We start from the raw sequence: 12,931 nt of genomic DNA, 5'->3' as shown, positions 1-12,931 counted from the left end.
AAAAGTAATCCATACAACTCCAGTGGTTTAATCCATGTCTTCTGAAGCAATATGATAGGTGTGGGTGAGAAATAGATCAATATTTAAGTCCTTTTTAAAATGTAAATTCTTCTCCCTGCCCAGTAGGTGGCGATATGCATGAAGAATGTGGATCACCATAAACACAATTAGAAGAATATGAAAGTGAAAGTGGACATTTATTGTAAAAAAAAAAAAAAAAATTGGATTTAAATATTGATCTGTTTCTCACCCACACTTATCATATCCCTTCAGAAGACATGACTTTAAACACTGGAGTCGTAAGGATTACTTTTTGTTGACTTTGTGTGATTTTTGGTCCTTCAAAGTTCTAGCCACCATTCACTTGCATTGTGAGGACCTACAGAGATGAAATGTTAATTTGTGTTCTGCAAAAGTAAGAAAGTCACACCCTTGGGATTGCATGAGGGTGAGTAAATGATGACAGCATTTTTATTTTTGGGTGAACTGTTCCTTTAATAAAAGGGAGACAGACAATAACACGCCTTCGCATTCGTTGCATGGCAACGTATTTGCTTGCGACCGTTCAAGATAGAGCTGCGCAGAACGCATCTGCGTCAGTGTAACTATGTGCTATAAAGACGCTTTTTTTCGCAGACGTCCCAGGAAAAATGTTTCAGTTTGTGCCGAATGTTGGTAAATGAGAGCGCCAAAACCTCGTAAGTAATATTTAATGCCAGAAGATGCACAGTAAGTGAAATGCTGCTGGTTTTCATGTTACAGCCCTCGACATTTGAGACTATTATGCTATCACCAAATCATATTATATATTTAAATATCGCTTTATCGCTATATGTCGCTATATATAATATTTATGTAAATATAATTTACATTGATATATGTAATTGTTGTTAATTTGGTACATTTTTAGTCTGCTTTGTATTCAACACTTGTTATAGAGTCACTGTTTGGTAGCTATCACTGTGCAAATTGATCTATGAAGATAAAGCAAATTACTGACAGTCTATGGACACTGATGTGTATGTGTATGTTTATTAATATATCATAGTTGAGGGGTGTTTCATTTGCATGCACAATATTATAGAAGTCATGCAGACATAGGTGGCATAAGTAAAAGATTTTACTCTGGTGCTCCACTTAACCAGAGTCTTGGGAGAAGGGAAGGTTATTAGACTCAGAATAACACTGGAAAGTTATTTTAAGGATAGGTAACCTCATTTAGATCAGTATTCACATACACACTAAACCATAACCTCATGCACAAAGTAATCTTGTGAACCATCTTCCCTGTAACATTTTTATCATCATGCAATATTGCATGCATTACATATTTTTAATTATTACTGTAAATGACATTGGGTATGTTTCCAGTTCTTTTTCCAGGAAATATAGGCAATATTGTCTAAAATGTCTCCGTCAAGGCTGTACACTCCATCTGTGGCACCTCCTCTGCCCTTATGTAATTTCAACATCTCAAGCAACTTCTGCACAGAAGAGAATATCTCTGAGTGCATTCTGTACATCAATCAGGTAGGTGTTATATTTGTCTGCAGCTTGCCTTGGGTGAAAATAGAAACCTGGAAGAATTGTTTAGAGCATTGGTTTGACTGTGAACATTGTCTTATCATCGGTCAGCAAGTTTAGTTGTCTGTAGTTTTCTAAAAAATATATTTAATCTTTGCTCCCACTAAAAATTGAGTCACAGAGGAAGGATTTTTTAGTGGAGTCTTGCAACAGTTAAAAATGCACTCCTCCTTAAATGTTAAAATGTGTGGCTCATCTCTATGGTCCAGTTTGTCCCTGCAAATATGCTGTAATTACACTACAAATAAATACACAATTCCTTTGAGATGAGAGTGAATGCAAATGGAAGGGTTTCTCCAGGCATTATAAATCTACTTACTCTTTGTTCAACCCCAATCCCGAAAAAGTTGGGACAGTATGAAAAATGCTAATAAACAAAAAGGAGTGATTTGTAATTTATATTCACCCTTTGCTATATTGAAAGCACTACAACTACACATTATATGAAGTTTTACCTTGTGAATCTCATTGTTTTTTTGAAAATGTACGATAATTTCAAATCAGATGATTGCTAAACGCTCCAAAAAAAGTGTTGAGACAGGGGCAATTTAAGACTAATAACAATTTGCCGAGTTGAAATAACAAGGCGATGTGAAACAGGAGATGTTAAACAGGTGAGGCAATCGTGTCATAGCATATAAGGAGCCTCCAAAAACAGCATAGTCCTTCAAGAGCAAGGATCGTTCGAGACTTGTCAATTTGCCAACAGATGCTTCAGCAAATAATCCAGCACTTTGAGAATAATGTTCCCCAAAGACAAATTGGAAGGATTTTGGGCATTTCACCCTCTATAGTGCACAATATAGTTAAAAGATTCAAGGAATCTGGTCAAATCTTGGTGCGTAAAGGGCAAGACAAACACCACTTCTGAATGTGCATGATCTCTGATCCCTCAGACATCACTGTCTTAAAAAACATCATTCATCTGTAGTGGATATCATGAACATGGGCTTGGGATAACTTTAGTAAACCATTGTTAGTCAACACCATTCGCCGCTGCATCCACAGATGCAAATTAAGACTTTACTATGTAAAGGAGAAGCCCTACATCAACACTGTCCAGAAGTGCTGAAAAATAAAGCTGTCTTGTTCTCCGGGCCAAAGTGGAAAAGCTAATGTCTGTATGGGCCAGGGGTGTTTCAGTTCCCATGGCATGGGTAGCTCACACATCTGTGAGAACAACATGAATGCAGACAGGTATGCACAAATTTTAGAGCAGCATATACTGCGATCCAGCACCGTCTTTTCCAGGGATGTCCCTGCATTTTCCAGCAGGACAACTTCAAACCACATACTGCCCAGATTACAGGTGCATGGCTGTGTAAGCAGAGAGTGTGGGTGTTAGATTGGCCTGCCTGCAGTTCTGACCTGTCTCCAATTGAGAATGTGTTGTGCATTATTAAGTACACCATCTAGCAATGAAGACCCCATAAAATTGTGCAGCTGAAGACCTGCATAATGCATGAATGGGGGAAAATTCCACTTTCTAAACTTAACAAACTTGTGTCTTCAGTGCCCAAATGCTTAATAAGTGTTATTAGAAGAGAAATGGTGATAATAAAAATAATAATTATAATAATAATAATTCACAGGGTAAAACATCATTTAATGTGTAGTTGTAGAGCTTTCAATATAGCAAAGGGTGATTATAATTTACAAATCACTCATTTTTGTTTTTATTAGCATTTTTCATGCTGTCCTAACTTTTCCGGAAATGGGGTTGTATTAACAGGAGCTGTCGTCCCTGGGCTTTCCATCGATCTTCTGTAACTCAGATGGCACCCATGATCTGGATGCTGTTGTTACACTAAACAACATATATGACCTGCTGCAGCTGCACCGTCGAGCTATTGGAATGATGGAGGAGCTGGAGGTAGAACAGCTCAAGTCCAGCAGTGACCTTCACTTCCAGCATCTCACAAACTCTAGGCTGAAGGTTTGGCTTTTTATTGTTTATGTAAGACAGTCAATATGTATTGAATTTAGGGTTGTCAATCGATTAATTTTTCAAATCAAATTAATTACATGATATGGCAATTAATTAATCGAATTAAAGTGATAGTTCACCCAAAAATGAAAATTCTCTTATCATTTACTCAGCCTCATGCCATCCCATGCCATATTTTAGAAGAATATCTCAGCTCTGTAGGTCCATACAATGCAAGTGAATGGTGATCAGACATTTGTAGCTCCAAAAATAACATAAAGCAAGCACAGAAGTAATCCATTTGACTCCAGTGGTTAAATCCACATCTTCAGAAGCAGTATAATAGGTGTGGGAGAGAAACAGAGAAGATTAATTCCTTTTTTTTTCTCTAAATCTCCACTATCACTTTTACATCTTAAAGTCACATGTGGTGCCTGTTTAGTTTCCCTTTCTCATCTGAAAGTGAAAGTTAAAGTGGAGATTTAGAGTAAAAATTTAGTTATTTTTATTTTTTTTATTTTTTGTTACTGATTTTTACTTTTTTGCTTGTTCTGTTTCTCACCCACACCTACATATTGCTTCTAATTATATGGATCTTTCATTTTTAGGTGAACTATCCATTTAATCGCAATTATTGAATTTATCAAATTAATCGCATTTATAAATATTTGCTGAGAAAGGCCTTCAAATAACAACAATTCATTAATGATAATAATTCAATAAGAAATAATAATACGAAATATACAATGATTAAATAATTATAAATAGTTATATTTAAAGGATTATAAATATTATATACAGGATATTATATATATAATAATTTGGATAATTAAAATGCATTACATTATTGTGGCAGATGAGTAAAGCATTGAAAAGACAATAAAAAAAGGCTTCACTTTTTCCACATTTTGTTATGTTACAGCCTTATTCCTAAATGGATTAAATTCATTATTTTCCTCAAAATTCTACACACAATACCCCATAATGACAACGTAAAAGAAGTTTGTTTGAAATCTTTGCAAATTGATTAAAAATAAAAAACGAAAAAAAAAAATCACATGTACATGTATTCACAGCCTTTGCCATGACACTCAAAATTGAGCTCAGGTGCATCCTGTTTCCACTGATCATCCTTGAGATGTTTCTACAACTTGATTGGAGTCCACCTGTGGTAAATTCAGTTGATTGGACATGATTTGGAAAGGCACACACCTGTCTATATAAGGTCCCTCAGTTAACAGTGCATGTCAGAGCACAAACCAAGCCATGAAGTCCAAGGAATTGTCTGTAGACCTCCGAGACAGGATTGTATCGAGGCACAGATCTGGGGAAGGGTACAGAAAAATTTCTGCAGCGTTGAAGGTCCCAATGAGCACAGTGGCCTCCATCATCCGTAAATGGAAGAAGTTTGGAACCACCAGGACTCTTCCTAGAGCTGGCCGCCCGGTCAAACTGAGCGATCGGGGGAGAAGGGCCTTAGTCAGGGAGGTGACCAAGAACCCGATGGCCACTCTGACAGAGCGCCAGCATTTCTCTGTGGAGAGAGGAGAACCTTCCAGAAGAAAAACCTTCTCTACAGCACTCCACCAATCAGGCCTGTATGATAGAGTGGCCAGACGGAAGCCACTCCTCAGTAAAGGCACATGACAGCCCGCCTGGAGTTTGCCAAAAGGCACCTGAAGGACTCTCAGACCATGAGAAACAAAGATTGAACTCTTTGGCCTGAATGGCAAGCGTCATGTCTGGAGGAAACCAGGCACCGCTCATCACCTGGCCAATACCATCCCTACAGTGAAGCATGGTGGTGGCAGCATCATGCTGTGGGAATGTTTTTCAGCGGCAGGAACTGGGAGACTAGTCAGGATCAAGGGAAAGATGAATGCAGCAATGTACAGAGACATCCTTGATGAAAACCTGCTCCAGAGCGCTCTAGACCTCAGACTGGGGCGAAGGTTCATCTTCCAACAGGACAACGACCCTAAGCACACAGCCTAGATAACAAAGGAGTGGCTACGGGACAACTCTGTGAATGTCCTTGAGTGGCCCAGCCAGAGCCCAGACTTGAACCCGATTGAACATCTCTGGAGAGATCTGAAAATGGCTGTGCACCAACGCTCCCCATCCAACCTGATGGAGCTTGAGAGGTCCTGCAAAGAAGAATGGGAGAAACTGCCCAAAAATAGGTGTGCCAAGCTTGTAGCATCATACTCAAAAAGACTTGAGGCTGTAATTGGTGCCAAAGGTGCTTCAATAAAGTATTGAGCAAAGGCCGTGAATACTTATGTACATGTGATTTTTTTTTCTTTCTTCCGTTTTTTATTTTTAATAAATTTGCAAAGATTTCAAACAAACTTCTTTCACGTTGTCATTATGGGGTATTGTTTGTAGAATTTTGAGGAAAATAATGAATTTTATCCATTTTGGAATAAGGCTGTAACATAAAATGTGGAAAAATTGAAGCACTGTGAATACTTTCTGGATGCACTGTATTTCCATATTATTGAACATAAGCCTATCATTGGACTACAGTCCACAGCATTCCATTTTGCAATTGAATTCAGTAATCTGTCTGAGATAAATGTATTATTAACGTGTTTTTCAAAGGACTATTTCATATTAATGCCTGGGCATTCTTAATTGCGTAAAACTTTTTAACACATAATTTTTTATTAAATTAATCACACTGAATTAATGCATTAAATCGACAGCCCTAATAATAATTAAAAAGAATAGCATGTTACACTCTAGGACATATCAACTGTCCAAAAGGATTTCACTCACGCTTTTGTGCAATCTCATGTCCAATATGAACATTTATATTTTCACTATTATAAAGCTGAAGTGTGATTTGGATATTATAATTTTCAATGTTTTGCAGGACCAGCTTGAACTTTCAAAAAAGGAAAATATGCGCTTGCACGAGAAAGAGCGTCAGCTCAAAACAAATATAAAAACTTTGCAAAACAGCCTTAAAGATGCCAAAGAAGAGGTATGAAAAATGAATGGGAATTGCTTTGATGTAGGTCATCATGTATAGTTTTTCAGTTCACTTTTAATCTCAATCTTTTGTCAAATCAAATATGGTTTGTCCTTTAATAGGTACAAAGGCTGCAGGGTATCATTGCGAGCCGTGCCACACAATACAACCACGATATTAAGAGAAGAGAAAGGGAGCACAACAGAGTGAAGGAACGCCTCAGTCAGCTACTCATTGCCAAAAAGGATAAGAAACAAGGTAATATGTGTCACATAAACATCTCTTAGTAATATAGCATGTAATTTAACATGTAAATGTATTGTTACAATTATGACAAGTGAGTTCATTTTAATTGAATCATGTTTTATTTTTGGTTTGATTAGTAGGACATTTAGTTTATAAATTAAGAAAACGAATAAACTAATAAAATGCCTATGTTTATGCCAAGATGCAGTCAAAACCAGCTATTGGTAAAGTGTGTAATTTCTGTGCGACTAACATCACCAATTGGAATTGTAAAAATGATGTCTGTTTTCATTTAGGTTTCTCAAACACCTTCCATTCAACCATCTCAACGTCTTCCATTGTTCACACAAACAGATAGTCCCACCCCATATCCATACCATTAGTTGTGGCAGTGTTGCTATGTCAGGCTAGTCGGGTTGCTCAAACAAATAGTGTTTTGATAGCACCACTGAGCCATAGTGTTTAGACTTCACAAGATGTATAGTTGCCATACATTAAGCTGAGATAGGAGAAAGTATGTTACATTGAAAAACATTACACACTTCAAGTTCACTTCATTGTTTAATTTAGTGCTGCCCTGAAGGATATTTTAAATTTTCACTCATTAATTAGCCTAATATGCTCATGTGCATGTCTTTGTCAGGAATGGAAGTTTTGAATTATGTTGGAAGGCCAGATGGGAGGAGATGTCTTTGGAAAACTGGAAAAACTGAAGCCAGGTACAAGGCATCAGTGCTTTTGGAATTCTTCTGAATTCTTTAATCAAATAATTGTTACATAAGGCAAATCTTTGGGTTGAACATTCTTTATGTTTATTTGTTTTTTTCCAGACATGAAGGAGAAATGTACAGAACTCTTCTGAATGAATTTGATAATCGACAGAGGGAGCTGATGTTGGAAAACATTGAGCTGAAGAAAGTTCTTCAGCAGATGAAACGAGAGATGGTGGGAGTTTTAAATTCAAAGAGGAATTGCCAAAAGGAAGAGAAACAGAGCAATAAAGTAGATCAGGTTAGTCTCCCACAATGGTTTTGTATGACTGCAAAATGCATACCAAAGAAAATAAATCAAAGCATGATTGATTTTTCTCTTATATACCCAGCAGACAAACTCAGATGATGAGGAGAACTCTTTGAAAGGACCTTCTGGGATGTCCTGTGATTATGCTCGGGAGAAACTCACCAACAGCATTCGTCAGCAGTGGAGGAAACTGAAACACCATGTTGAGAAACTGGACAGCCAAGGTACAGAGATGCATATAAAAAATCCAAAAAATAAAGTATTTTTTATTCATGTTAAAGCACAAACTCACAGACAAGGTGCCTTCACTGTGTATCGGTCTTTAAGAAGAACATAAAGACAAGGCCAGGCTGTCATTTGATCAAATGCAATTTTGTGTTGCAGCATCCTTGGTGCAAGCTGGAGACAGTGAGAAGGTGATCTCCAAACATCTCCACGAGGAGGAGATAGAGAGGCTAAAATTAGAACTTCAGCAGTGCAAAGAATTCATTCAGACTCAGCAGCAGCTTCTGCAAGTAAGTAGAGCACAATTTCTCACAAAACAGTCTTGCTGTATCTGAATCATTAAGTCTGTAAGTAGAGTGCCCTGAAAAGTATCAACATTAAAAAATAAAAATCCACTTTTGAAATTTGAGGCCTTAAGAAGTATTAAATATTATACAATAAAGGTTTTAAATATTGCTTATGGAGGTCTTAAAGTCTGGGAATGGAAAGACAGGAGATGAAATTAAATTGCTTTGGATTGGTTGATTTACTTTTTTACAGTAAATAGTTTTTTTTTTTTTACTGTATTTTAGTTCATGCATTACACATTTTGAATACACTTTGCCACAGTTACTAGTAGGTCCAAATGATGGTTCAACTGATTTCAGAGCAAATTCATAAATATAAGTAAGGGATAATGTACAGTCAGCCGGTTGGGTGATCTGGTCTTGTATCACCCTGAAGGTGTTTATTTTGCGATAACAATGGGTTGACTGTACATTATCCCGCTTATTACACGGCTACAAACCAAATAAATAAATACATGGACATAAGATATAGATTTGCATTTAAGTTATGTAAATTGAGAAGAAAGAAATCGCTGAACAGCTTGAATCAACCTCTGGTTTATGTGTCGGAGTTCTGTTGGTATTTATTTTGTGAAAATGACCATCTGACTCCTCAATATTCAGCCTGTTACAAGACCACTTGCCAAATAAACAAATAAATGGACAAGAAACATTGATTTGCGCTGAAATTATGTAATTTTGTGAGAAGAAAGAAATCGTTTAACAGCTTGAATCAACTTGTGGTTTTTGCATCTGAGTTCTGTCGGTGTTTACTTTGTAAAAATTACCTTCTGACTTCTTATTATTCAGTCTATTACAAGACTACTAGCCAAATAAATAAATAAATAAATGCACATGAAACATTGACTTGAGTTGAAAGTATTTTATTAGCTTACTTGTAAAGATCGCACATTTATCCAAGAAGCAGGAGAGACAGCTCGCAGAACCTGAATGAGCGGTCTGATACGTCTAAATCCCCTGATGTTGTTACAGAGCAATATTTGACCGCTGGATGTCGCCTTTGACCAATCAGAATCAAGTATTCCAAAGAGCCGTGTAATAAAGATGTTTACTGAATGTCATCAAATATCAAGGCATATATTTTTACCTATGTTGCCCAGTCCTAACCAAGAGAACATGAACATTGCTTTGTTTTTACAGTAGGTCTGCAACTAATGATTATTTTGATAATCAACTAATCAAATGATTATTAGAACGATTATTAGACTATTTTGCCAATTATTGCAATGAATAATCATTAGCTCTCACATAAGTGTATTTTTTCACTTGTTCATACATCTGCCAGTGCAGTAAAGACAAAATATACTTTAAAATATAAAGTCTTAATATCTTATATGTTGCTTTTCACATAAATGTAACTTGTTTTAAGAATTTTTAGATATTTTAAAATATTAAAATATGTTAAATATTATATTCAACATTCTCCAATAACAATTTTTCCTTCAGTAGGATAGCTCCTAAAGTAAATGTATGCAAGGAGGTTTAGATGTTTATATTGGAAAACAAATAAAAAACATGCTATTCTCACCTTTTTGTTAACTATGATCCATCTTTAACTCACAAAAAAAAAACCTCTCTTCTTAATAGATCTGCATATTGCTGATTTTCTTTACGATAAGATACACACCGTGACACATACAGTATATTATGATTCACTACGTCGCGAGCCATCGTGTTATAATCTAGCTGCAGCAAGTGTGTGCGAGGGACGAGTGTCTCAGTGTGAGAGGGTTTATCAGCCGGGAGAAGTTTGAAACTCTGTTTTTCACGCGACTCATATAAGCGGCTCTGATCGCACAGAGAAATACCAGAGTTTGTGCTTATTTACACAACTGCTTCCTTATTATTTAAACTTTAATAAAGGGTGCATTTAAGATATAATGCCGGGGTGTTTCGTTTTTAGACGCTCTGGAAGGCAAGTTTTGCTCAAGTGGAACGCCAGGTAAGGTTCCACTTAATTTCACATCAGGACGACACTGCTTCTGTATTTACTTTTTATGTATTTTTGTATTATAATTCCCTCATACTTTGCGATCTAAATCACCTTTGCGTCTGGACCGTTAGCTCTCTTCATTCAGGCGCAAGTGGCATTGCTGCTCTCGTGTGCCATCATAAGTGTTTCAAATGATCTCATGTTGCACTAAATAAGATCAAAGGACTATTCACAACAAAAAATGTTGTTGACAATTTTTTATTGTCGACGTTGTCGATAACGTCGATTAATCGTTTCAGCCCTATTTTACAGCAACAGCTCAACACACCCTGTGATGAGGAGACTGCAGCTGTCCTCAATGATTGCTACATGCTGGAAGAGAAGGAACGCTTAAAAGAGGAGTGGAGAGTTTTTGAAGAACAGAGGAAAAACTTTGAAATGGAAAGAAGAAATTTCACAGAGGCTGCCATCAGATTGGGCCATGAGGTTCTGACACAAGATAATAATTTATGAACTTCTTAATTCTGAGCAGTGTCATTGATTTAACTGCAGCTGTTCAAGTAAAAAAACAAACAAACAAAAAACATTATTTATTTCAGAGAAAATCTTTTGAGGATGATCGTGCAGTATGGCTCAAACATCAATTTCTAAACACAACATTTGCAGACCAGATGAAACCACAAAGTCAGATATCTTATGAATTATTCAAGTGTGAGTGTTTTGTCTGTACTTTTTTAATAGCTTACAACATTTAATTCTTTTTTTAAATAAAAATACACTTAAAAAAAATGCTTTCTGATTTTGCAGACTCTACTCATGAAGAGAAACACATGCCAATGTCTGCTAAAGTGAGCAAATCTCATCTTTAGTCTTTCCAATCCATGGAACCCCTTGCAGATGATCCTGGATTTTTATCCGGCACCAGATGAGAGATTCCTTGAGCCAGTGTGAATGAGAAGCTTCCAAGTCCATCATTATCTTTATAAAGAACATTCAAAATACGGACCTGAATATTAAACCAATGATAATATAATAGATAATATGTTGTATTCACGTTCAGCAGTATTGTACATTTTATTTTGTTTTTTATTTATTTATTTGTTACTAAATATGAAATACAGTCTCATCCAACAACATCTGTAAGTAATAATGCATTTGACTACATCAAATACTATATGGTTTAAGCATGGGTCCATTTTATTTTTTATTGTGCATTCGCCTTTGAGCTTAAATTTTACGTATTTTATCTTTTATAATTTAAGCAGTTAATTAACATACCACCATAATTCTTTACATAATCTCCAAAACCTTGATTTCTTTGTTGCATGTGGATAAGCTTAATATCGTACAACTAATTTAAAAATAAACTTATTTTATATTTAAAACATACTCAATAAGGAATAAGCTTCAAATATATAAAATGCCAAACTTAACTGGAACTTGTATTAGGATGCTTTAAGATTTATTCAAATAAAGATAGAAAGTATAGCTCATGCAATCTCAAGACTGGATTCGAACTCTGTGTCGAGACAGTATTTTTATGTTCTTGGTCTTGTCATGGACTCGGGAACATTTGGATTCCGCCACATCACGGACTCGAACAAATGTTAATTCCAGTGACCTGTCGAGTCCCACCACTCAAATAAATATTGCGGGTTCAATACAAGTTAAGCTCAGTTGACAGCATTTGTGCCATAATGTTGATTACCACAAAAATAAATTTTGACTCTTCCTTTTCTTTAAAAAAAGCAAAAATCGAGGTTACAGTGAGACTCTTACAATGGAAGTGAATGTGGCCATATTTTGGAGGGTTTAAAGGCAGAAATGTGAAGCTTGTCATTTTATAAAAGCACTACACAATGAACCAGGATTGATGCAGGAACTGCGCTCGGCAACCAACCTCACTCTCCGGGCGACGAAGGTCACGGCACAGTCTCTCGGGTAGGCGATGTCCACCCAGGTGATCCAGGAGCGCCACCTCTGGCTCAGCTTGGTTGAGATGCGTGAGGCTGACAAGGCACGGTTCCTTGATGCCCCCATCTCCCAGGTTGGCCTATTCGTCGAGGACTTTTCCCAGCAGTTCTCGGCGGTGAAGCAGCAGATGGAGGCCATACAACACATCCTGCCCCAGCGCAGCTCAAGACCCCGCACCCCATCTGCTCGTCGCCAAGGGCGTCCTCCTGCAACTACAGCACCGGCTCCGCCGCAGCCTGCCCCCGAGCCCAGCGCAGGAAGCAGACGCAACCCGTCTCACGGCCGGCCGCCAGGAACCCGAGGAAGGCATCGAAGCACACTTGAGATGGGCGACCCAGGGGCAAGGAGACCTACTTCTCCAGAGCTGGTGAGCAGACCACTCCATCCCCCGGTGGAGGGCCGGGAGGAGAATCTTTTTTTTCATTTTCATTTTTGCTGCATGTCCAAGAGGCTGCGGTACCCAAAATTTCAACAAAAGAGCGGTTTTCTTGTTCCCTGGGTCACATGTTCGGTGTGCACGGCCGTTGTCACAACCACCGTCCACTGTCCCATATTTGCAGGTATGGCGCTCCAGCGGCGGTCCCCCCGCCCCTGTGCGCCCAGCTGTGGCACAAACATGCTCACACAGGATTGGGTCTGGTGGATTACAGGGACAAGACTCCTCCTCCCCCCTCTTCGGCCAATCTTATGGTGGGCGG

General features: G+C 37.6%; 1 protein-coding gene across 2 annotated transcripts; it reads left to right on the top strand.

Moving 5' to 3' along the window:
* The first annotated feature begins 429 nt into the window (after positions 1 to 429).
* LOC127438658 (afadin- and alpha-actinin-binding protein-like) lies at positions 430 to 11,716 on the top strand. Of its 2 annotated transcripts, none has more exons than XM_051694378.1 (12): positions 430 to 698; positions 1,372 to 1,530; positions 3,317 to 3,520; positions 6,390 to 6,500; positions 6,611 to 6,746; positions 7,378 to 7,453; positions 7,565 to 7,745; positions 7,840 to 7,978; positions 8,139 to 8,269; positions 10,572 to 10,745; positions 10,859 to 10,970; positions 11,067 to 11,716. In XM_051694378.1, the coding sequence occupies exons 2-12, from the start codon at positions 1,408 to 1,410 to the stop codon at positions 11,126 to 11,128; spliced, it is 1,449 nt and encodes a 482-aa protein (XP_051550338.1). In that variant the 5' UTR covers positions 430 to 698; positions 1,372 to 1,407; the 3' UTR covers positions 11,129 to 11,716. The 2 variants fall into 2 exon arrangements, with proteins under 2 accessions (XP_051550338.1, XP_051550337.1); XM_051694377.1 differs by having other exon boundaries at positions 7,837 to 7,978; positions 11,067 to 11,712.
* The last annotated feature ends 1,215 nt before the right edge of the window (positions 11,717 to 12,931 follow it).

The sequence above is a fragment of the Myxocyprinus asiaticus genome, chromosome 50 (assembly GCF_019703515.2).
Source record: "Myxocyprinus asiaticus isolate MX2 ecotype Aquarium Trade chromosome 50, UBuf_Myxa_2, whole genome shotgun sequence".
Lineage (NCBI taxonomy): Eukaryota > Metazoa > Chordata > Actinopteri > Cypriniformes > Catostomidae > Myxocyprinus > Myxocyprinus asiaticus.
Note: the sequence above shows the minus strand (reverse complement) of the source record. Positions and strands in the feature narration are given on the sequence as shown.